Source organism: Polyodon spathula, chromosome 12, assembly GCF_017654505.1.
Source record: "Polyodon spathula isolate WHYD16114869_AA chromosome 12, ASM1765450v1, whole genome shotgun sequence".
Taxonomy (NCBI): Eukaryota; Metazoa; Chordata; class Actinopteri; order Acipenseriformes; family Polyodontidae; genus Polyodon; species Polyodon spathula.
In genome coordinates, this window is record NC_054545.1 from 5,249,522 (window position 1) to 5,274,618 (window position 25,097).

Below are 25,097 nucleotides of genomic sequence, written 5' to 3' on the forward strand. Positions count from 1 at the left end.
ATTGTGCTATGCTATGGAATAATATAACTAAACCTTTAGTGACACCCTCCCTATATCAGTTTGAGAGTGCAGACTGGGCACGGGTCTGCTGCCCCAGTGGAAAACTTAAACCACGGTAACTGTAAACACAAAGTTTATCATAGAGGGTTGATTATTTATTATTATTATCATTTTCTGAGTTATAATGCAGGTAGTACTGTCATGCTGTTGCCTATTACTTGGGCTTTGGGAGAACAGTATAATTTTTTTTTTTTTAACATGCATTTTGCTTTTTTTTCTAGCTGTGGGAGACACAGTTGCTGAGGATGAAGTGGTGTGTGAAATTGAGACTGACAAGGTGTGAACATTTTGCTTTCTAGACTTGGATATGATTGATCGCTATCGACTAGGAAAATAAAGACACTTACTGTAAGAACAGCAGAGGAAAGGGAGAATATGAACCTTGGAGGCCCCAAGTTAAGTTCACAAATGTAGGTTTACATTTGGGTTTTGCATCTAAGATCTCACCACAGTGACCTCATGAACAGAGTAAAAAATTGGGTCATTCATTCTGGTTTTAGTGGTGAGTTTGCATGTCTTCTAACAACAAGGATATGGTGACATTTATTCTAAAATGTTGTTAATATGTAATCAAAATTAACATATAATAGGACATGTCTGTCTCTGTAGCTATATTTCTTTTTCTTTCTTTTTTTCTTGTAATCATCTGTGGGGCCAGAACACGAGTAATAGTTTTATGTAAGTCTAAGTGAGTTTTCCTTGATCTCTTTATTGTTTTGAAGGATTTCTGGCTGTACAGTGGTGATTTCAAGTATGCTACGATGCTTGGCAGCCTTGTCATCTACAACCCTATAAAGTCTTAATTTTTATGTCATTAATGGGCTTGCATCTTTATTCAGACATCAGTGCAAGTTCCCTCGCCCGCTGCTGGTGTGATTGAAGCTCTCCTGGTCCCAGATGGTGAGAAAGTGGAAGGGGGAACTCCACTCTTCAAACTTAGGAAAGGGGGTAAGCTTTCTGGCTTCATCGTTTCTTTAGCCTTTTCATTTTTTAAATATTATTTTTGGTTTTGAATAGGCTGCATATATGGTTATAAGACAAAATAAGACCCTTGGATTCCATAGGGGGCTCCCTACTTGAATATAAAATGTCACTGTAGGGCAGTGGTGGGTAACCTGCAGCCTCCTAGGGATGCGATAGTGGCCCTCGCCACCTTGCCAAGCTTTATACTACTCCAAGCTTATACTGTAAAAAACGTAGCTTTGTAATATAGAGTCGCGTACTGTGTAGCGCTGGGGAACAGATCTGTGCAGAAAAACAAGCTTTTGATGGTAAGCAGGAATGAAACATTGTAACCTTTCAGTGGAAGAAAATACTCCCGGTCACGTGTTTCTGCCCAAGTCCCAGGATAATCTATGCAGTAGAGTTGAAAAAAAGCCCAGAAGGGGCTGGTCTCTATTATACCAAACCACTGTGAAAAATAAATAAAATGTATTCAAGATTTTAAAACACACGCTTGTCAGCACACAGAGCGTATCATGAACAGCGGTAATCAGAAAATATAAAAACGTAATTACAAAAGCACTGCTCCTGCAATGTCCTTTTTAATTAATCACACACAGTAACACAATAAAAATATAGTGGACTATGTTTTCTTAACTTTTTTGGTGGAAGTGAAGTTGTGACATTCTGCTTTCTTGTGCAAGTGCCGGTCAGATTATTAAATTATAATATCATATAAAGCTGTGTCTTTCCTTTTACAAAACATTTCAAACAATGATATCATAAAAATAAGATGTTCACTGTATTTTGTAAATATTTATTAATTAACCCAAAAAAAGCAATGATTTTGTAAGAAGGTTAAACCTTGAAGACCTTGTATTTTTAGAAAAGCATTGGTTGTCTTTAAGACAGTACACTTCTGAATAGTCAGGTCTCGTCGGGAGTGCGACTGCTGTGTGATGGGGTGCTGCAAGGTCTGTCGCTAGGAGATGGTTGTTGTTAGTAGGTTGAATTTGCACAGTACTTTACTGCTGCTTCAAAAAGTGGTGAGGGCAGTGTAATGAAGAAGAGAAATTAGCAACAGACTGATTTGATGGAAATCTCCATGTGCTTGCACCAGCCTTATGCCTAACTTAATAAAGTTGGTGGAAAAGTCACATTAATGATAGGAACTGTACATCTGTTAATATTCATAATATTTGTTATTCAGGTGAAATAATAACATTGCTTATATTTTAATCAGTGAATGTATTTTGGATTGTTTCTTTATCTATGCATTTTAATTGGTGGTTTCTGGTATTTGGATGTGTTGTTGGGTCTGGTAGCCCACAGGGCTGTGTAGGACCATGCATGCAGCCCTTTCATTCATTTCACTTGCCCACCCCTGCTGTAGAGTGTTTGTGTGAAGATGAACTGCTCTTTTTACATCTCATTATCAACCACATGATCAAGAAAAGTGCATGTTGAAGAGTTGACTTTCGTGAGTTTTCTTTCTTTTCTTAGCTGGCGCTGCCAAAGCCAAACCAGCAGATGCCCCCCAACCTGCAGCTCCTAAAGAAGAACCCGTTGCAGCAGCGGCTCCACCCCCGTCTGCTGGACCCATCCCCACCTCCATGCCCCCTGTCCCGCCAGTACTGGGGCAGGCCATGACATCTAAACCTGGTGTGTGACTCTGTCTTCTGTGCAACTACTTTTTCAGTGTCTAAGTCCAGTGTTACACCCCAATGAGTAATGCATTTCTAAAATGTTTTATATATTTAACACATACAAGGTAACTAATATATTTATATTTCGAAAGTCATATAAATAAATAGCTAAAGAAGAGAAATGGATGCTTGTGGTTAAGAACATTACATACGCAGGATTAATAGTAATTTTATCTGAAAATGTTTTCCCCCTATAGTATCGGCAGTTAAACCCACAGCAGCGCCCCCACCTCCCCCAGCTGACTCATCAGTGAAAGGATCCAGATCTGAGCACAGGGTAAGGATGGGAGTAAACAACTGCTTATGTTGAAGAGAACTGTGAATCTTAGTTTAGACAACTAGATAAAGATTATGATGCAGATTTGTTACTCTATTTAGTGTAGACACAGATACAAGGGATTACTTATTTTGTGCACTGTTAAGTACAGTTTGGATACTCATGTCTACCAAAAACACAACACAACAAATGCTAAATATACAAAAATATGAATTACACCAGGGTGAACAAAAACCTCAGGGTTAATGTTTGACTGCAAACTGGATAGTTGGTGGCTGTGAATCTAAAATTGCACGTTTCAGTGGGCATATATTTCATGGTCGATGTTTGAGCAAGCTGAATATTTCATGTCTAAGAAGGGACTGGCATGCACAGGAGAAAATAAAAAGAACTAACCACTTTGTGGTTTTACTCCCCTCCGCCCCGTTCATTTAACAGTTGTTGTTTTTCTACAAGAGGCACAAGACTAGCGGTTAATAGAATCTTCTTATTTAGAAGGGATGAGTGTCCTACGCTTCCTGTAAATGAAGTGCACCTACATTAATATTAAAAGAATGGTCGGTTTCTTTTTTTTCTGTACAGACCACATCAGATGGAAGGAAAATGTGTGTAATGTGTCCCTTTTGCAAGTTTACTAATGAAAATATGTTTCAGGTGAAAATGAACCGAATGAGACTGAGGATTGCTCAGAGGCTTAAGGAAGCACAAAATACCTGCGCAATGCTGACCACTTTTAATGAGGTTGATATGAGGTGAGAATCATCTGGTAGCCAAGGTTCTTCCAAATGAGTGCATTTTCTTTCTACTTGTAGCTAACTGCATGCTTGAAAATGGAAGAAATGAAGAAAAAACATTATAACATTGTTCATTATAAATGAAGGCAGCAGGATTAAGTTCTGCCACTGTTTAGACATGTGTACTGTAGATGCAATAAACTTCATTTTTAACCCACAGGTATACCTGTGTTTCATCTTGAACATTAAAATGAGACAATCCTGCCGTGTTTGGAATAACCCGATTTAAATGGGATGTCCCCAACATGACTGATTTGTAACAAAAAATGATTCTCTGACAAATCTGGTTTTCCATATCTAAACTAAATAGGTTCTGTTAACTAAACAAGTAAGGTGTGATTTACATTAGAGATGGTTCATTTTTGTAATTTTCCAAAAGATTTATTTTTTTTAGTGACATTTACAGGCAGTTATGATATTAATAGATTTTAAACGGTGCTATTATAAATGGTTATGGATTAGCTAAAAGCCAAACTGTCCATAAATCCAATATGAAAAGCCTTTAGCTCTGTTTGTGAAATCCAATACCTTCGTTAACAACAAAAATATAAATATTTTGTACCTAATGCTTGTAAAACAAAGATTAGTAAAACTAGCTTTATTAATTTACGTGGAAATGCTGTGTTTTTCCTGCTCAGGAGACAACACTTTTGAACATTTCTTTCAAGAGCTAATGAAGGTGTCATCTTACAGCTATTTGGGGTGGTGTTATGCAGTGTAATTCCATTTGAATTGATTGGATGGAGAAAGACTCGCAAGGATAGCGTTATTCTGGAGACTAAGGAAGGAGACAGGTTCGGTGGCCAGGGCATCTGAAAACCCCCTCTGGGAATAACCTGATGAATGAGAAGCATGTTGAAATGGAATAGGCTTTTACGACAAGGCAATAAGATTTGGATGGTTTTTAAAACTGAAGATTTTTATCACTTCTCTCCTTTCTCGGAGGTCCTGTGTCTTGGGAGGTGGTAATGTCGTTAGGGGAAGTAATCCTAGAATTAAATAAGGTTACAGGCAGGAAATCAAACAATTAAACAAAATAATAAAAGGGCAAAAACACAGATAAAGCGCTATTTTATCTGAGAAAAGAACAAATGGATGTCTTGTCTACAGGAATGGTCTGTATTGTAGTACTGTACAGTATTTTATTATTATATGGGGATAATACATACAAACTATTCTTTTTAAAATAAATACAAATGTGTTTAACCCTTTCAGACATGGTGAAGTCATGGGGACAGATGAGAAAAAATAAAACCACTCTGCTAGTCTTTATATGAGCCTTATGAGTATGCAATTTTTTTTCCCCATATAAAGCAATATTTCATGCATGAAGGGGTTCATATAAAATGATAAAGCTTTTAAAATGGTAAATTGCTTCTAACATTCTACTGTTAAACTGCTCAGTGTTGTAAACGTTTAAAAAACTAAATGTGGCCGTTTTAAGTTGTTGTGATTTCAAGTAAGGTGTGAGAATAGAAGAACGTTTTATGATTTATGTTCAAGATACCAAGAAGCTGAAATACCTACAAACTGTAGTTCATGCTTGTGTATGGGCTGTTTCTGACATGACAGGTTTAATACAGATTTGAAGGAATGTGAAGTGTAAATCAGGGGTGGCGGGGTTTGATTACATGTTTACAAGTAAATATTGTCTCAATTTTCATAACTAATTCAAGTCTGTTATAACCAGCTGCAGGCATTACAACTGCATATTCCTATCCACAGTAATATCCAAGAAATGAGAAGCAAACACAAAGATGCTTTTCTTAAGAAACACAGTATAAAGCTTGGCTTCATGTCTGCGTTTGTGAAAGCTGCTGCATTCGCTCTGCAAGACCAACCTGTCGTCAATGCTGGTAAGAGTGCCAGCACTATTTCTCGTAACACTAACCACAGTAATTATTTTACAACTAACTTTTTTTTCATGCATCCATTTTTACTTAAAACCAAAAATCTCATTTCACTTATGTTACTTCCCTGGGAAAATACTGAAAAATAATGTATTTATGAAAGAAGAAAGAATTGTTTTCTCCCAGTACACCTTACTCTTTCAGGAAGGCTAGGTTAATTCTCTTGCTCTCTGCATGAAGCCCTGGACTGGTCTCAATCTCCATGTATTATTTAGACACATCTCGATAATAGATGGCAATGCAAAGACAATTTATAGAAAAAAAGTAGTTTTATTTTAAGTTTAGGTTGAAACAAGCCCAACTATAACAGGGACTACAAAAAGTCATACTGGCTGCTGTATTGTATTGTATTGTATTGTATTGTATTGTATTGTATTGATAATGTGGTTTACACTGATATTACTGAACATAGAACTGAACTGATACTTGCATGTATATTGCAACTGAAACACAAACTGTACTGGACTGTAATTTAACAACTAGAAATACCAGATTCTATTCCACGCACAGTACTGATTTATACTGTGTTTAATGATAACCGTATTACTTTGAAATGATAATATAGCTAAGAGGTTTTGAAAACAGAGCCTTGCTAATGGTTATCTGTTGATTTAATATACACAGTGTTTAAATGCAAGTTAGATTTCAATTAGAAGATGTTAAGCCAGCGACTTTTTTCAAAAGCGTATATTAAAACTTGAATGCTGGGAGTGCGTGCAAGCTATTGTGGTTTTATGTTTGAGTAGATTTAAGTATTCAATTCTGAAGAACCCCCCCAAAAAAAAAAAAGTTGTCGGCCACAAAAACCTTCCATAAGCTACTCTGTTCTACTTTAAGAGCCCACAGAAAATAGGTGAACAGAACATTTCATCTTCACTGGCAGCTTCTGAATGCGTAAATATATCTACAGCACATACATACCTGTGGTTTAAAGGTTCAGAGCTTGCCATTTGCAGGTTAAGGTTTGGTATGAAATACTGTGTGGGCACCTAGTTCACCACATGTGAAAATACACTTAATGTTTCAGAAATATAAACAGCCATAAGTGTTTGTTATTGTCATTTAACCCAGAGATGCCCGGTTTTATTTTTTCTTCGGAGACATTCTCATTCATGCACTTAGACACCAACAGATCCTGCTTGTTGCACAGAATGTACATTCAGTTTTATTCAGTTACAGGCTTGCAAATGCATTATTGGCATATCTTTTGAAAAGGACTTTTTAATTATTCTTTTCTCTTTTAGTTATTGACGACACTACCAAAGAAATTATTTACAGGGATTACGTTGATATTAGTGTGGCTGTGTCGACGCCAAAGGTACATTTTTGTGTTTTTCTGACCCTGTGATGATATGTTGTTGCTACCCCAATAACCTTCTGCATCAAAGGGATTTCACTTCCCTTGTACGTTCACATGAGGCCATGCTGAAGTGGCCTACTGCACCTACTAGTGTCACTATAACATGATTTTATTGAATAACGTAGTGTGATGTGCTGCTGTAGCATCTACTTTTAATATTTAAGCATTCATTTATTGTGACACTCAGTACTGAACTCTGTATTTTATCCAGAAGTCACTTGTATTTTAAAGCAGTTTTAATAAATAGCCATTTATCCTTCCAGAAATGCAGAGGACACTCATGTTTGTGTGGATAAAATTGGACAACAGTTGAACATTTCAGTTTTTTTGCTTTTAATGACAGGGCCTTGTGGTTCCAGTAATCCGGGGTGTTGAGATGATGAACTTTACTGACATTGAGAGAACAATCAATGAGCTTGGAGAAAAGGTACACGCAAGATTGATAACTTGCCATTGACTCTAATAATGTTATGTTTTTTTTATTGGTGAAACAACAAGAACAAATTTTTTACGTACTTGTTTTGCTTAGATCATAATGGCTTTAAATGTGTAATTTATTTCTAGGCTCGTAAGAATGAGTTGGCAGTAGAAGATATGGATGGTGGGACCTTCACAATCAGCAATGGAGGTGTTTTTGGATCTCTGTTCGGTACCCCTATCATTAACCCACCACAGTCTGCTATCCTGGGCATGCATGGTATCTTTGACAGACCAGTTGCTGTTGCTGGCAAGGTGAGCTTGTATGAATAAATCCTTTTGAATAAGCTTTTGATAAACAACTGTCTACCTTCTTCATTCTTAGTGAAACCTGAAGTGTGGATTGTTTAAGGGGAGGGAAGAAGTTATGTAACCACTAGGGTTTGTGTGTATTCAGTTACACTCAACTTTGAGGTAAAACATGTTGAATTAGACACATGTTTTGGCTTGTTTCTTCATCAGTGAAGGACATTACTGATTTAATTGATAATTGATTTTGTTTCTTTTCCAGGTTGAAGTGCGGCCCATGATGTATGTTGCTCTCACCTATGACCATCGGCTGATTGACGGCAGAGAAGCAGTGACCTTCCTGCGCAAGGTCAAGTCTGTAGTGGAGGACCCCCGAGTGCTGCTCCTTGACCTGTAATGCAGAGCACAAGCATGTTTAGACCATTCTATTTAATAAGTCTTCTCTACAGAAGAGGTGGTATATACCCATTTATGACTACGTGTTTCATAAATCTGTTAAAAAAAAAAAAAAAAAAAGAGAGAGAAGTTGAGTCTGATTGCTTACTCTAGAAGGGGGCAAACTGCATGGATTCTGCCAGCATAAAGGTGTAACGATAATATAGCACAGGCTGGGTTTTCAGTAGATCAGATGTGAATGATGAGATATGTTTAGAAACTTTTTTATTATATATTTGATCCCATCTTACAATTCATTGTGAGAAATGATTGGAATTTCAGAAAAATGCTCCCAAACAAATGTTATCAAATTCATTGTATTGCACAAAAAACACATTAGTGTATATCCTGGAGTTTGTCTAAATCCATATGTGTAGGCTCTCTATAAAATGCACTGAATTGTTTGTGTATGAATACAGTGGTCTGTATGGTAATAGAAAAAGTGTAAACCAGAATCCCATCTACTGGCATTGCATATTTCTGATTGTTTAAGAGAGAGATTTTTTTCTTAAGCTTCGACATATTTAAAAGTAGTGTTGACATCAGTCTAAAATAGACACTCAAGTGGGTAGTGCATCTTTCAGCAGGTTTGAGATCAGCTTTGTTGATCCCCTTGGGATCAGATACACTTTATTCTGTATACTGAACTTGTAACTATTTAAAGAAAATGATTTTAAACATTAAAACACAGGAAACCTCTGATGAAAGTACTTGTTTTTTTGTTTGTTTTTGGATGGTTTTATTTAATTGGTATAATAATGTCTTTATCAGTTACCGTCACACCCAGGTAGGCATACAATTCAGTTTTCATTTTCCTCTAAAGCTCTTGGCACAAAGTTGAAACACAAATGCACAGTTCCAGCAATTGGCCACTGTTGGTTATATTTGCTGTACAAACATCCTACTTTTGAAATCAGATGTAAATAAAACAGTGAAAAAATTGTTCATGTAACACTGTTGTCAGTTTTCTGTACACATGCATACTCAACTTGCTATTCAAGGTACCTCTGAATAGATTCTATCATGTCATTATCCTGTATATTCATGTATATTAATCTTTGTGACCTTTTGATTCATTTGCAGGAAAAATATACCCAACAGAAATGTTGGTTTTGGTAATGGCTTTTCAGGGTATGCTCTCGTGTATGGAGTGTATATAGTTATGGAATGAGTAAACAACTCAAACACTAGAAATGTGCCTGCCATTTCTTTCATTGTTTGATGCTACTACTTTCCTAGTAAGTTGGACTTGGACAGTATTGTCAAATGCTACCTTTGACATGATATATATTAAGGGAAATACTTTGGATAAAGTTAATAAGTTTAACAATGCAGGCATGTTTCCCTAAAGGATGGGTTGAAATAAATTATGCTTTCCAACAGTATTCTGGGTAGGGCGGAACATTTAATACATATTTTTAGTATATACATGAGCCTGCAGTATGCACCATGAAAATATAAATTCAACATTTATAGACAGAAAGGAGAAACAAACTGGATTGTCATGTCAAAGACGCAGATGCTACCAAGTTGTAGAGAAACCTTAGGAGTAATCCAATCAAGCATTGATTTTTTGTGCATCTCCAAAGAGATGTTCTGAGCTGAAATGAAACACTTTTATATTAATGGCAAAAATATGAAATGCAATGATGTAAATAGGAGAATATAAATACCACCCCCCATGATCATTCTGCACTCTTTAGTACAACCATCCCAAAGTGCGAGTTAAGCTGTCTGTGCACCCACAGATTCTACATACACTTGTTAAGAATCCAGATAATGAAATCACTACTGATTGAATCTTCAGGCTGCTTATACCTCAACCTTTTAATAATAAAGGGTCAAGTGTTCCCAGCTGCACAGGGGCGCTCTAATACTTCGTTTACTTTTATAATCGCAGCACACAATGGCTTCTAATAGACATCTTTGTTTCATTGCCAGAGCCCACACAAACAATGCAATCTAGAGGAAAACATAGAATTAATTAGTCACACAAAAACACGAATGTTACATTACCATAAGAATAGAGGGAGCTATAGTAGATAAATGGCCCCAACAATATCATTGAGCTGTTTTATTGCCACACAAGATTCCATTAGCAAGAAAGGGATGATTTTAATAGTGTTTCACAAGGTGCATCAATATCCGTGTCCCTTTTTAAAATGTTGTCTCTTTAAAAAATTGGCACAAGATGGGAATATCAAATCAGGTAGCAGAATAGTATATTTGTCCTTTTAGTCTTTGTATGTGGATAGATGAAAGCTGAAAGAAATGCACAAATTACAAAAGATGGCAAATGGTTTTCATTACCCACTTCAGAGATTGGATTCACCTAAATTATTCATGTGCCATTTGAACCTTTTAAAAAAAAAAAAAAAAACTGTTGCCGTTTTCATGGGCCCGCTAGAACCATGAAGTTTCAGGTAAAGTATTAATAAAATACTTATTTACGGCAATAATGTATATTACACCTTATGTTTAAAATATATTGCATAAGCGATTTTCTGGTCACTGTTGTGTGTATTGTTTTGCAGTTTCAAGTCTAAAAAGTACACAAGACCTGTAGTATGAAATGAAAAAAGATCTGAAATTGTACAGATGCCTGCCTTTTGAGAATGTACCAGATCACAAACTGAGCACACATATGCATATTTTTTAAGGGAAAGGAATTTGAAATGTCGTCATTGTCCGTCCCCCCCCCCAAAAAAAGCCTTTTATCCCAAAAATGTTTCACTTCACAGGAATTCTCCCAGAATGAAAATGAGGAACTGCTTCCATATTTTTGGGCCCCACTGTATTTTGAAGCTGGTTTAATAAACTGGGACAAGGCTGGAGGTCATGCTGCTGCTGATGACCGTTCACAGAGCTATAATAGTTTGGAAGGTCATGGGAAATCCCTGTTTAAGTTTATGGCATAGAATGTGGCAAAAGAAAAGTAAGTACAGAATACAATGTCCAGAAATTGCTTTCTAAATTATACATGCATACTCTTTCTTCACACTGTAAAACCAGAAATAAAACAAAACTAGGTTATAATAAAATGCACAGTCTGTAGCTTATACAGTAACATTTATAAACTGGCACAGCTCATACTGAAATAAAAGTACTTGTGTCTTATAATTTCACTAAAAGGGTCTGTTTATTCTACAACAGATTTTTCGGGGGGGAAAAAAAAAAAAAACACAAATACACTTAGCTGCTTTGCAGACTCCCAACAAACACTAACGTTTTATCCTTACATTTTTTTAAATGTGCCTAAGTGTTTACAAAAAACATTTGCTGAACATAAGGACTACATGTTTTGTTGTCAAGAGTAAACCATCAGACGGAGTTTGTGCATCTGATCCCCATTTAAGAATAACCATATTGTTATCAAAATAACCTTTAAGTATGCATGCTGTAGAGAAGCTACATTTACCCAAAACAAAAGACTCATTCAGTATGCTAAGCCTTATAAGGCCTCTATACTTCCTATTGGGGGGGGGGGAGAGCAACAATGATATCCTGCCAGAATTAAATGCAACGCTTGCCCACAAGCCATACCTGAACAACATGTGAAAAGGTAGGAAGAATGGCTGAAATGAAATATTTGAATTTATTCTGCTGGAATAGGTAGATTTTTTTTTTTTTTGTGTAACATTGCATTTTATGCTCCCAATTATGATCACAGAAATTCCAACTAACACCACCTTATATATATATATATATATATATATATATATATATATATATATATATATATATAAAATGGCCAAATGTTTCGCATTTCCATATAGAATTAACTAACATTGATTCATAGTCGAATGAAACCTGCTGTATAATGTTATGTTAACCATTACTGCTTTGTAGTTTTCCCATGTACTTAACGAAAAACTGGCAAATTGAAAAATGTGATATTTCAAAATCTAACATGAAATACTGTATTACTGTTACGGTTTTCTGTAGACTTTCACGATATCATTTTGTAGCATAAGGAGTAAAACATTGTATTATGTGTAGAGATATGAGTTTGGAAGGAGTCTAGTGCCACCTGATTTAAAGAAGCACACTTCTGGTCACGTATCTCTATATTGGCCAAATTCTACAATTACGTTTCTGAGCATCCTTACTTGGTCTGCATCTTTTACTTCATTTTGGAGGCAAGGGGACTAAAACCTTACTGAAACTCTTCCAGTGTATTTTTAAAACCCAACTTCATAGATGCATGCCTCTGTCCTTCTGTGCATTTTTCAGTGTCTAGCGTTAAACACAAAACAAATCATTTATAAAAATACACAGCCATTGAATGACTAATAAAAGTGAACAGTTATTACATCACACAGTTACATAAACCAGCAAGCGAGTCGCGCGTGCCTTGACAGACGACAAACACCAACGCTTTCTACCGACATCTCTAAATGACCTGCAGTGTGTACACAATACATTTGCTGAACAAAGACTCTTAGTTGCTAAGTGTACTCTACATTACATCTACTTCCCCCACTCTCACCCGCTAAAGTGGACTCCGCATAGAGCAAAATTGCCTGTCCAACAAAACATTTTCACAATACGCTGGGTGGCAAAAGTTTGTCTACATTTTAAATATGATTATCCTAGCAGGTATGGAACAACACTTTAATAATATCTGACAAGGTTATTTTGAACTATACAGAATATTTTAGGCAACAACAAAAAAAGTACTAAAATCCAAGTGCAGGGCTTCCATTGCCTTTGAAGTTCTACTTTCTGATCTGTAGACTTTTCAATAACAGAAACATACATGTAATTGCTATTTCATTCCTTTAATTTCATCTTGGTGATACAGTGTGTTATCAATTGTTATTGTAAGGTTTGTCAGTTTATACGTTAGATGCTTGTAAAACAAAAACAACTGCGCACCATTCTACCCAGGAAGGGTTCTCAAGCCCCTCCCCTTTGCATGCTTAGAAAAGAGAAAGCTGCCTCCATTTTACCAGCTCTTTACAATATAGCATCATCCCAAACAAGACTGGGAGATCAGTTTAAATAACAATGGAGGCTCTGGATAAAAGATAAAAAACAGATTTAAAACCAGTCTTTTTGACACTTTGACGTTACTTCATATTGTGAGGTTGTAATATAATTAAATGATCTGAGCTATCCCTGACAAAAAAAGAGTCTTCTTGGAGTAACAATTCCTAGATTGGGTGATCACAAGGTATTGAAAGTTGGTGTTGCTGGTTGATGTAGAAGGGTAAAATAAACACAACAGTGGAGTGTGATGCCTCAGCAGGTAGCATCCCGTTTTTTACCCTTTCTGGGACTGCTAAGCAGAGGATAAATCTTTTTGAACAGAAGGGAGTGATCCTCATTTTTGAGGGAAGTCAGTGAATTAGAATGCCTGTAGCATAGTCGAATATCCATGGTAGTGTTTTGGTGTTTGACCTCACCCCATTGCACGCAGTACGCAATACCATACTGTTGTTCCCCGTTCCCAAAATTGGTTGGATTCCATTTCTAAAACATTCTTGTATGCCGCCATTTGCATTTCTCATTCTATTAACCATGCACACGGTGCTCAGATACCTGGCTACATTTTATATTTCATTTCCAGCTGCCAGTTCAGGGATTCTAGAGGTCTATTAGGCTCTGTGTTCCTTCATCAGTGCAAATGTGTTGGGTCCTGTGGGTGCTCTCTCGCTGAGGGTTACCCACTCAGCTTCTGCCAGGGGACAGTGCTGAAAAACGGATGGCCCTTGATGTCACTCACACCCCCTCCTCCAGAGCCCAGCCGGTATCCAGCATCGAACTGCAGGAGCTGGAGATGCACGGGGAGCAGAACAGCACAGTGGGTTATTGCATGGTACAGGGCAGTACAGGATAGAAATGTCTTGTCTAGATCCATTTTCAAAATACAGATGACTCTTGTGTAAATTAATATAACTAAGGGGAGTAATCTGTGTTGCCTTTCTTCTCGCTCTGACCCTTTGCTTTCTAAATACCTTGGTATCTTTGAATAGATAATCGATCTTTAAATAAGACTGTAATGAGCAATCCTGTCCCACAAATGCAGTAGTACCCCAAATATTATCCAATGAAGTCACAAAGAGTGGTATGTTAGACTATTTCCTGCATGGGGATACCAACAAATGCATATCTTGCATCTCTACGGTCTACGATAAAACATGCACTTAATGTAAAATAATACTCAACAACCTAACAGATGAAGCCAGCGATGGCCCTTGCCTCACCTCGGTCAGCAGGGAGGCTGCTGCGGTGCTCAGGTAGTCTGGGAGGTGGAGTTGGGTGTGAGGGAGGATGCCAGAGGGGTGGCACTGCTTCAAGGACTGGGGGTAGAGAGTGGGGCAGGGGAGAGGGGAGTTAGTACACAGCCTGTTAGGGGGAGAACCACAGCATAGGCTATTTCAATAACATTTGTGGAGTGGACCGTGACAGAGAGCAGTTACATGTAAAGTACATGGTACTGTGGGTAGCCCTTGGGTTAACAGAATGGGTTTGACAGAATTGAAGTCTGGACTCTGGTGGAATGGTTCTAAGATAACAGAAACAGACCAGGTAGAAGGAAACCAACAATATCCACACATGCATGAATGAAACATTAACTTTTAGTGGATTTCCACAGCACACTGATTGATAACATCTGACACTACACTATCAATAGTGGACTGCATCTTGAGCTATTTGAGTAAGGAGGGTCAAACAGAGTGCTGCCACACTGCACATAACAAACATAAATTTGTGAAGTCATTTTGACAGTGATAATGACACATTTACTGCCATATACTGTATGTATAGTTGTGGTATGAAAGTCATACTGGTAGAAAATGTATAAAATGGGGTCTGATATTGCAATGTAACAGCAGAGCAGAAGCAGCATAAGAAAAAAAAAAACTGTTTATTTACCATTCCAGTAAGGAGCTCATACAACAAAGCACCCAAGCTCCACCAATCACAAGCTTCCGTGACTTCACAAACACCACCCACTTCTGAAAAGAAAAACATTTTATTTTTTTTTATTTTTTTAATGACTCTAAAGGTAGCACATACCTCTTGCCCAGAGGGGAACTGGTTCCAAAGATTGAGGAAATGACCTGGACATACAAACACCAATGTAAGCGTCTAAAAAGAAGCAAGACTATCCTAATACCCTTGCTTCATCCTTTCAAAAACGCTGGCAGAGGACAAAATACGTAAGACTGCTCTGCACTTTGCAAATCCTTTCATCTCAAAGAGGGCTGCAGCATGCAACCCAATTACTGTGCATTGTTGTATCACTAGATGGCACTGTTGTCATTTGTAGTCATCTGTATGAAGGTTATCCTGGTGCCATATCAGTGTCAGGGCTTTTCCTTTCAATATATTTTTTTTAGCTTTCCATCAATATTTATATTTATATATATATATATATATTATATATATATATATTATATATATATATATATATATATATATATATATATATATAACTTTAACTTGAATTCAGCATCTGTCAGGCGTATCTTCATAAGTGTATTACCTGGTGCACAGTACATGTCTTCCATTGCTTTGCTGCTGGTCTGGGACTGAACTTCAACCCACTGGCCAAAGTATGTTAAGCGAACTCGTCCTAAAAACAAAACAAAAAAACAGGAAACTTTCAAACCAGTCTATGCATGTTTTGTTAAACATTTACAATTTTAGGAAGTTGATAAGAATTAAAATCATATCCTTTAAAAAATATATATAAATAAATATGCAAACTAATAAAATACTATTCTATTTTAATTTGAACAGTGTTTTAACTCATTTTTGAAGTGTGACTTCAAAAACCTGGTGCTCAGATAAGGGAGTTAAATATTGGTAAATGAATTTCACTGGGCACTCAAAACAGACTACACACGTAAAGGCTTGCTGTGGTCCAGTAAGATCCATCTACACACATCATCTACCGGGTACTGACCACAGCTATCCAGCAGCAAGTTCTTGGGATTCAGGTCCCTGCACACAATCCCCTGCTCATGAAGGCTTTCCAAAGCCAACAGAATCTGGGCCACCCACAGCCGGGCCTGGTCTTCAGAGAGGCCCCTGGGGCCTTGCTTGGGCTTTTCAGAGGTCTGCCTGGAGAGGAAATTGGGCAGCAGACACCAACCGTCCACTTCAATGTGCAAATCGGATGCAGGAGACAGGCTGTTGCTACAATATCCATTCTTAAGAAGCTCAGAGGCTTTGGATCCAGCTCCTCTCAAGACACACGGCAGCACCTCTACCTGCCCGGTCACTGGGAAGGCCCCGCTCTCTCTGTTCAGAGGACTTAACAGTTCCCAGTCCTCTTCCTCTTCCTGGCCCTTGACCTTGGTCGAGGTCACCTGGGGGTCCTTTACACTGGGGATTGCTGGGTCCTGGTCTGTCCAGACCTGGTAAACAGCATTGTGAATGGGTAACTTCATCAGGCCCTGCCTGTTCCCTGAGGACGCACCTATCATTATGTTTGCTGAATCCACATTAGAAGAATCTACTCTGATGGGTGCCAAGCATTCAGTACGCCCTTCTGTCCTTTCCTGTTGGTTGGCAGCAGTGTTACTCAAGTTCTCTCCCCCCTCCTCATCCTGCACTGTGAGGTACTGGCCAGTTACTGCACCAGGCCTCCTGGCTGTACTAGAGACTTTGGAAGTGCCTTCAGTGGCCAACGCACCGCGGCCACTTTCCATCCAAGTTTGCACTGGGGGGTCAGAGAAATCCTCCTCCAGTTTCAGTGTCACAGTCTCACACACCAACTGGCTTTCACAGGCCATCTCAGAATTGAAGCTTTGTACTGATGTTGCAGTTGTCTGAGGTACTTCATTTGCCAAAGGGTTAGTATTTACAGTCTTGTATTTATTAAATTCAATACAAGATTCAGTGCTTATCAGATTGATGGAAGCAACTTTCAGTGCCCCATTAGGTTTGTCTCTGGTGTTCACATCTGGTTGGTGGGCAATATATTCCTGAGATTCTAACAGGTTGCTCTGGTTCCTATGGAATTGTACTCTGCTGTTTGCTGGTATAAAATCAGTCTTCATTACCATTCCAGTATAGCATTCCGAGCAAAGACAGTGTTGCGAGTGCTCACTCATTTCATTATGCTTGCTGCAGAGCAGACACCCAGCATCTCCAGCGTTGAAGCCCTCCGACTGGCCTTCTGTCTGGGGTTCTGTGTCAGAATAGTGCACCAAGTCCTCTGTAATTCCGGTCATTTTGTTTGGTGTTAATCTGCTGCTTTCCTCAAAATCAAACCTCAGCGTTGGTGCAGTGTAGCTGTTCTTCAGCTTAATCTTTCTGTGAGAGGGACTGCAGCACTCAGGGTACTCTTTCACCCTCTCAGCACTGGCTTTGTGAATTTGAGAAAAGAGTCTCACACCTAAATGAGCAAGAGAAACAAAGAGAAAGTCACACAGCAGATACAGAGTTTATATTAAAAGGGGCTCTGTTTATAACCCAGCAGCAGCAATACAATAATCAAATTGTCTGGAGAAAAAAGGCTTTTGCGTTACTGAAATTAAGTTCAACTCATAAATACTGACAGTAATTAATATGGTTAAGCCATCTTGTAATAACCATCTAAAAAGGGGTCTTTATATAAAAAGGTGGTCTTTGTATAATACAGGTGATTTAAATTGGAAATAAATGAACATTCAATAAAGAGCTCACTACAGAAGTGGTCTTTAAATGTGGGCGTGTCTGCATTTAATTCAGACCAGGCAGTACAGATCAGACAGTTCCAGTTTATTCTCACCTTGTATATGTTCCAGGTGAAGGAAGACTGAATCCTCACTGATGGAGTATCTCAGAAGCCGCACCATAAACGGCACGCCCTGGGGAATTATGGTCTGGTTCTCACGGCTTTTCCAGCTAGACTTGGGGAGGATCTAGTAAAAAAAAAAAAAAAGGGAAAATACTCGTTCCCCCATGGGCAGCCAGGACAGCATGACAAAGAACATTTTCTGGAGAGATATGTGACTATTCCTCAGTGATTATCGTCTCTAACTGGTGGAAGAACAGCCTAAAGGATTATCACTCCTGTTACTGTTCCTTAATGAATCAATCATTTCTGTTGTCTTGGATACGATAAGCACCTGCCAATCAGGTGCCTTCCTTCAGCCGAATAGCAAAGACTGTCAGTTCCATTCGCGCAACACCTTATTTATGCTGATCCAGTAGACCCACTGCTCAGTCAAAGCCTCTGAAATCTAAGCCGACAGCTTTGTTACTCAAGTTCATGCAATCGATTGCTGATTCATACTCCCTAAGGAAGATGAGCCAATAGATACTGTGAAGGTCAAAAGCACATTTCCTGGCATCTCAGATTAAAAATAGATCACAGGGAACTGCGTGACAAGTAACAGAGGATAACAAGGTTTGTGACAAAAGCAAAATGAAACTACAAGATGAGGGAGGGGGTGATGGAAGAATATGTGATTATATATAGTTTCTATATATCTGCTTCTATATTTTTAAACACAATTCAAACTGACCTGTGAATTATGCAATGCTTTAACTGTTTTTTATGTTCAAAGTTCTTCCACACAGAACCTATTTGATTTTTTTTTTTTACAGTAACTTAACAAGTGACCCATGGATTTGATACCTACTTTGACAACAAACACCTCCTTTGTGGTTGGGTTCTGGACCATGAGCACCTAAGAAACAAACAAAGAGTAAACGTTATTATTTAAAGAGGTGAAAGCATTTCTCTGTTACTCTAAAAGCTATTTTAATTCACGGAAAGTCACAAGCACAAAGAAGGTAGGTCAAACGAACCTAAAAGCTTTGAAAGAGAGAACTGAAATGGTGATCCAATCCTGGCTTCCTCTAAATCATTTCTACCAGTAATAATATAATAATATCAGTTACAACATAACCCAAACAGGTGCTTCCTGTGTCTTTTCTCAGACTTAATCACCACCACTATTGCTTGGAGTTAAAATGCAAAGCGGGCTGCCTCACAATACACTGCAATCTTCAGCACACGTTATTTTTAGACTGCACCCATTACATGTTCCAAGTTGCTATTTATTTCACACAGGTGTCCATCAGATGCGCTGCCTGTGTAATCCCTGTGTCTATAGTAAAGGCTATATAACAGACGATGCAAAGCTCTTTTATTGAACTGCGTGTTTCAGTTTGGAGGATGTTGATCTCCCGTCTTTCAGCAGGCTGTGTCTCAGGGGGGTTGTCATGCTGGTTTAGCCCAGATTTCTTCCAACGGTTCTCATGAGTGTATTGTTAAACCCAGATGATTTGTTCAATGCTCAGGACAGGCAACCAGTCTGAATCACCATGCAACACTACAGACCACACCGCGTCAATGCACAAACAAGTATGGAACGACAGAATGTGAAGGCAGTGGTTATGCAGTGCCAAGCAAACCCTCTAAAATATGACAGCTTTATGTTGCTGTGTTTAAGTAGCATTATTTTGTGTACAGCAACAAAGCCTCCTGTATATCCCTGTAAAAAGGAACATATCAAAATAAATACTAAATTAGCCCTCATTTCACTTACGTACGCTACTTCTTTCCAGCAGTAAATGTGACATCAAAGTAAGTGTTTTTGGCACCAACCAACTATTGTTACTTAAACAATGGAAGATTGTTAAATCCAGGCAGGCATTAAGAGGAACTCCAAGTGCAGTCCCATGACACGAGTCCAAAGCTGCTGGCAACTGACCGAGACGGAAACTCTTGCAATCTGTTTCTTCAGGCTTCCAATGAAGCACAGCAAGATTTCAAAATGCAATACAGCTTTCCATAAGAGACTTCCACTACTAAACACCACTTGCTTCATCAAAGCTTGAATCTTGAGATTTATGAATTGCCTTCATTTCTCTTGCCTAACCATCCTGTGTGTCTGCATGGTTTTCAATTGAACCAAAAAAAAAAAAAAATAAATCCAATAACCTTTTGTTTAATCGAGCAGCTTGGTTTCGGTTCACGGTATTGTGGCTTTTCATGAGTTACCTTGTCAATGACCCCGGTGACCTTGTACATCTTCAGGTCTTCCACGGGTGAGCTGAGGGTTCGGATTGCTCGAAACCTCAGGCTACTGAATCCCTGACTCTGAAAAGAGAGACGCATGTTTGTCACTGAAGCGAGCTGGACTCCGGTCACAAAAACAGTCTTCAAGCTGCTACCAATAGATGCAGTGTCTTTAAGCTGTGACACTGCGTACAGGGTTTGGCCATACCACAGGCACAAAAAAGAAAGGGTGGGCTAATCCACTGATCTCAACAGTGGTTGACTTAAATACTGCCACCCTTCAGACAGAAATCCCCTGCCCTGTTAAGTGTCTGATTCTCATTACCTTGGCACACACATTTCAATGATCTCAGTGGTGGTATTCACATCTGCTGAACAGACCACGGATTCCCTTTATATTCAAGTGATTTAACAAGGCAGACATGCTGCATATGAACTGCCAGAGACAGCTCTGAGAGCCGATCTCCATACCCTGGATTTGGAGTCTGCGTTGCCCAGACTCCCCTGCAGGTGCGAGTTGAAGATTTCCTCGGCTCGTTTCAGGTACTGGGTGGTCTTCCGTTTCACTGCTTCCCTGCGCTCCTTGTTTGGGTCAACTGCAATGGATCAAGAGAAATAAATAGTTCTTTCCTTGAGCTGCCTGAAGCACGCAGTGTTAGCCAGTGCATCCTCTTGGTGGTCCAGACATAGATACCACTTCCTACTTTTCTACCTTTCAGAAGGATATATCTAGCATATGAAACAGAAATCCCAACCACAAATAGTACAAAAAAAGTTCTGCTTTCCTAAGAAAATCTAATGACAGTTGATAGGTCACATACACATCCCACCTGCCCAACCTCCAAAACTAAAAGGAACTACAGGTGTGTTATTCTTTTAAACAACATACCAGCATCTCTTTTTCCAAACAGTTTGTAAACAGGAACTGAAATGAGTACGTGAAAAAGCATGTGACCTGCATCATTAGCATGGTCATACAGTAGGTTAAGCCTCTGCAGTGAAATGGTAATCCTGCAGACAATATAGCGGTTTAAAACAAAGGACTAAGAGTCAAGTGAATCTGAGTTTGTATCGCCTACTAGGGCAGTAACTCCCTCTGAGACTCTAGTGACGCCCCATTCATTCCATGGTCTTTGATCCTCCAACTTTCAAAGCCTGATCCAACACAAACCCTATTGATTCCTGCAATGATTTTGTCACAGCTTGTGGATCTGGGGTCACAGGGACTTCATTTCTCACCAACCAAGGATCAAGGACAATGAAGTGGTAAGGTTCCTCCAGTAGACACAGTGGTCTTTGCTAAGTTTATCTTGAAACATCTCTATAATAAGACCCCCTTACCCCCAGAAAGCCGTTGCAACGCTGTACCTTGCACCCCCTTTAACAAGAGGTCAACCCCGTTCTTGTAGTAGTTAAATGCAGCCTCGTAGTCTTCACTGATCTCCCGGTCCAGCGCCATGCGGATCTGTTTGGCAGCATCCACCAGGTAATCCCGCTTGGCCATGGCCGGCTTGACGTCCTGCCTGCTTGCGGAGACTCGGCTCCTGATCTGCTCCAGGTATAATCTGGCCTGGTACAGAGCCCTGCCGCGGGGATCTGCGTCCTGCGGCTCCCCCAACGCCTGGTGCATGGTGTGGGCAGGGTCATGGTACTGGTCCCAGCTGCCTCCACATTGTCACACCTTCTCTCAGGGACAACACGGACTGGCAAATGAAACTCTTGATTTGCAAGTACCAAAATAATCGAGTTTCATTTATTTGCTTACAATACTGATCCAATGAGGAGTTGGATGGGAGGCTTGTCAAGTCCCCAGCTTGTCATTCTGCAAGCCATGCAAAGATACAACAATACAATGAATTATTTACAATAAATGCATTGCATTATAAAAATCAGGTTACAAATCTCAGCATGAGAAAACATGTGTCTGAATCTAATAACCTGTATCTAGATTTATTGAACTTGGTTATTTCTCTGCAAAGCTTTAGCCTCTGGAATCATTGCTTCTCCAACCACAGTCGCTGCTTCCTCATTCCTGGCTGGCAGAAGCAAAAGCTACATTGTACTGAAACAACAACAAAATAAATAATAACTGGAAATAATATACTAACATACTAATCTAATGTAACAGATCCACACATGTTCTTGAATGTAACTGCACAATTAAAACTGCTGTCTGATGAATCTTATTTTGGTTCCCCAGAATATTGTCTACTTCATGAACTCTGAAACAATACACAAAGCTCTGACTGTAATGTCTGTGGACACCTCTGTGAACTGCACCTACTGCCAACCTATTTTACTGTAGACACATTTTCAGCTTCTTTTGCCTGTTAATTTGCAACCTCGGGTTTAAAATGTGTTATCCGCTATGACTGGGGTTATGTGACTACAGATGAACTGACCCCATGATCCCAGACGACACGATTCCATCTCCTGATGGAAAAGAGATAATGTGGCGCTCCACTTCAGAGAATTGTTAAGATGTTTACATGGAATTTGTAGAAGGCATGGGAGGCTACCAGGAACAAGCCACACGTGAGAAACGACATCTTCAATTGAATTGCAACTGGACAGCAAAGTAGTATCCTCGTAAACTCGTCCACTATTTCACCCAACCAATCGTCCCCCGAAAAAACTGCACTGCACCCATTCAACAAAGAAAGGCGAATACAATATAACAAGATAAATCTAAAGGTTGCTATGTACAGTGTGACCTTAGATTAAACCCGTTTCGTATACCTCGATTTCAAACACTGCGCATTGCACCCCCACCAATAATTACACAATCAAAATGCTTCTACAGGAACTCTTTAAATTAGCCTCCAAACTAATCCATTCAAAGATGGCAATATTCAGTGTATTCACAGCAAACATACCGCACTGTACCTTAACTGAAATGCAGTTCGTGCTTGTCGTGTGTCTGTGCGTCTTGGTAGGATGTACAAACACAGGAAATCTTAGAACTGGGGGGGGGGGGGGGGGGGGGGGGAAGGATGATAATGTGTGCTGATTGGCTGCTGGTGATGTCATTCTCTTGCCATCGACTGAAAACAACTGCAATCTTGGTCGCTACTCAATTTAAAGAGACAGAGACCATTTCTATACAGACCCCTGTATTTTTAATTTAAATATTTGATACAGTTTCAAATGTTTGTTTAAAAACTGAGCTGGAAAGTGGGACGTAAACAAGGTCCTCTTGATTAAATTTTGCTATGCTTTACTATGGGGAACTTTTACAAGTCAAAAAAACTAAGTCACATTGACTTTTGAATGGGTTCTGGTAATGTGATTTAAATCTTTGGTAGGAAAAAAATGATCATTACTGAAATACCTTGACATAGTACAAATTGCGGCTTTGACGGAAAGTCGTATGAGGTCACATGGCAATTGTGCCTCAAAGCCCTTTTCCTACTGTCTCTCAGGAGAGTCCTTCCTTCATACTCACTTCAGGAGTGACCAGATGGTGCGCATGGAACTTGATAGCTGCAGGACGTGGTGGTGATTGAAGACTATGCTATTAAACCACTAAGAGACAAGGCTAGTTTCGGAAAGATCATACATTACTGATTTTAGAATTTGACAGTAGCTAGCATGTACGTTTAAAACCCTTGTTAAATTCCTTAGTGTGGTGATTTTTTAAAGGTTGCATTGTAGTGGCAGTACAGCCAGTATTCGTTGTCTATAAGGTGCATGTACTGTGGTGTTTTATAGTGTGGTGCATAGTTATAGTGCTGTGTCACTACAATAGCAGAATCTTTAGAAGTATAACCTGCTGCTTATGGATTGATATAACGGCCCATGCACACACACACACACACACACACACACACACGCACACACACACACATATATCGTTTAGAATTTATCTTCGTTTTACATAAAAATACGAACACGCAATCAATTAATGACCTCTTCTGTGTTTAAAAATAATAATGTGGTAAATCTGGTATTGTCTTACCTCTCTGAGCTGAAATGAAAGACCTCTTGACAAGTTTCAGGACAAGACTACAGAACCTGCAGTGGAAACGCAATTATTCCAGCGCACGCCTTCTCTATGAGAACTGCACCTGCTCTCGTTCAGTGTTTGCGTACCAGCAGCAAGCTGACACAAGACCACCCTTCCCAGAACTGCTGTGAACCACCCACACTGTACAGTACAGTACCAACACGTCACATTACCCGATAGAGTGGGCAGGCATTATAGCGCGTTTCTTTAAAACTGCAGTAAATAAAGAAATAATCATCTACATGAACCTTATAATTTAGTTACCTCAAATTAGGTGAACGACTCGACCTCTGTGAGGATTAATGTGTGTGTTTCCCTTTATAATTGGTATAATCCGTAATTCACCCATGATAATACAACTCTCAAGTATGTAATATGTAGTAAGAAGAAATAAAAAAAATAAGTCAATATGTACAATGTTTTTTTTTTTTAAATAAAAAAGACAAGCCATATAATACAGAATGGATATTAAGACTGTAAAAAGACAAGCCATACAATACAGAATGGATATTAAGACTATAAAAAGACTGTTTTAGGATCCCCTTTACAAAGTTCACCATAGTAAAAGCATTGCAAGGTTTAATGAAATATAGTGAAAGTAAATATGGTAAAGCATAGGTGAGCGTTGTAAAGAATAATGGTGTATGGTAAAGAATATTAATAAACACGGAACAGCTGTGTTTAAGGAATATGAAGATCCCTGATTAGACCTCCAGATGCTTACTGGAGCACTGGAACAATGAAAGATACATGCACATATATTTGATTGGCTCTTAATATCCCAATTACCCATAATTCTATAGCTACTGCTTTGTATCACCTTAACTAATGTGAGCACCTGTGCTGCAAATATGCACTACCTTCACAAGGCCTTTAAAAACACAGGTGATGCCATGAATGTTCTCAAGAA

At 38.8% G+C, this 25,097-nt stretch overlaps 2 protein-coding genes across 10 annotated transcripts in view; one reads left to right on the top strand and one right to left on the bottom strand.

Moving 5' to 3' along the window:
* The window catches only part of LOC121324374 (dihydrolipoyllysine-residue succinyltransferase component of 2-oxoglutarate dehydrogenase complex, mitochondrial-like), a 45,416-nt gene extending 36,507 nt beyond the window's left edge, over positions 1 to 8,909 (top strand). For all 3 annotated transcript variants that reach the window (XM_041266122.1, XM_041266125.1, XM_041266126.1), the window contains 10 exons: positions 282 to 337; positions 900 to 1,008; positions 2,506 to 2,664; positions 2,906 to 2,985; positions 3,640 to 3,737; positions 5,505 to 5,635; positions 6,934 to 7,007; positions 7,393 to 7,476; positions 7,614 to 7,781; positions 8,038 to 8,909. In XM_041266122.1, coding sequence (XP_041122056.1) covers positions 282 to 337; positions 900 to 1,008; positions 2,506 to 2,664; positions 2,906 to 2,985; positions 3,640 to 3,737; positions 5,505 to 5,635; positions 6,934 to 7,007; positions 7,393 to 7,476; positions 7,614 to 7,781; positions 8,038 to 8,172 — 1,094 coding nt within the window. In that variant the 3' untranslated portion in view covers positions 8,173 to 8,909. The remainder of the gene's footprint in view (positions 1 to 281; positions 338 to 899; positions 1,009 to 2,505; positions 2,665 to 2,905; positions 2,986 to 3,639; positions 3,738 to 5,504; positions 5,636 to 6,933; positions 7,008 to 7,392; positions 7,477 to 7,613; positions 7,782 to 8,037) is intronic.
* A 3,158-nt stretch (positions 8,910 to 12,067) lies between these two features.
* On the bottom strand, positions 12,068 to 24,283 carry LOC121324429 (ribosomal protein S6 kinase-like 1). Of its 7 annotated transcripts, none has more exons than XM_041266291.1 (11): positions 24,140 to 24,283; positions 21,523 to 22,003; positions 20,653 to 20,777; positions 20,104 to 20,262; positions 18,797 to 18,844; positions 17,941 to 18,073; positions 16,129 to 17,565; positions 15,706 to 15,795; positions 15,093 to 15,175; positions 14,385 to 14,515; positions 12,068 to 13,986 (listed from the first exon to the last, which is right to left on the bottom strand). In XM_041266291.1, the coding sequence occupies exons 2-11, from the start codon at positions 21,809 to 21,811 to the stop codon at positions 13,935 to 13,937; spliced, it is 2,547 nt and encodes an 848-aa protein (XP_041122225.1). In that variant the 5' UTR covers positions 21,812 to 22,003; positions 24,140 to 24,283; the 3' UTR covers positions 12,068 to 13,934. The 7 variants fall into 7 exon arrangements, with proteins under 7 accessions (XP_041122225.1, XP_041122226.1, XP_041122227.1 ...); XM_041266292.1 differs by having other exon boundaries at positions 14,420 to 14,515; positions 21,550 to 22,003; positions 24,140 to 24,281; XM_041266293.1 differs by having other exon boundaries at positions 14,420 to 14,515; positions 20,164 to 20,262; positions 24,140 to 24,281.
* Positions 24,284 to 25,097: the final 814 nt, after the last annotated feature.

Excerpts from the sequence above, each read along its gene's own strand:
- LOC121324429 (XM_041266289.1), bottom strand. The coding sequence starts at position 21,811 with ATGCACCAGGCGTTGGGGGAGCCGCAGGACGCAGATCCCCGCGGCAGG. Across the intron at positions 20,263-20,652 it reads ACGCAGACTCCAAATCCAGG|AGTCAGGGATTCAGTAGCCT; the intron begins GTATGGAGATCG and ends CTCTCTTTTCAG. Across the intron at positions 13,987-14,419 it reads CAGCCTCCCTGCTGACCGAG|CTCCTGCAGTTCGATGCTGG; the intron begins GTGAGGCAAGGG and ends GTGCATCTCCAG.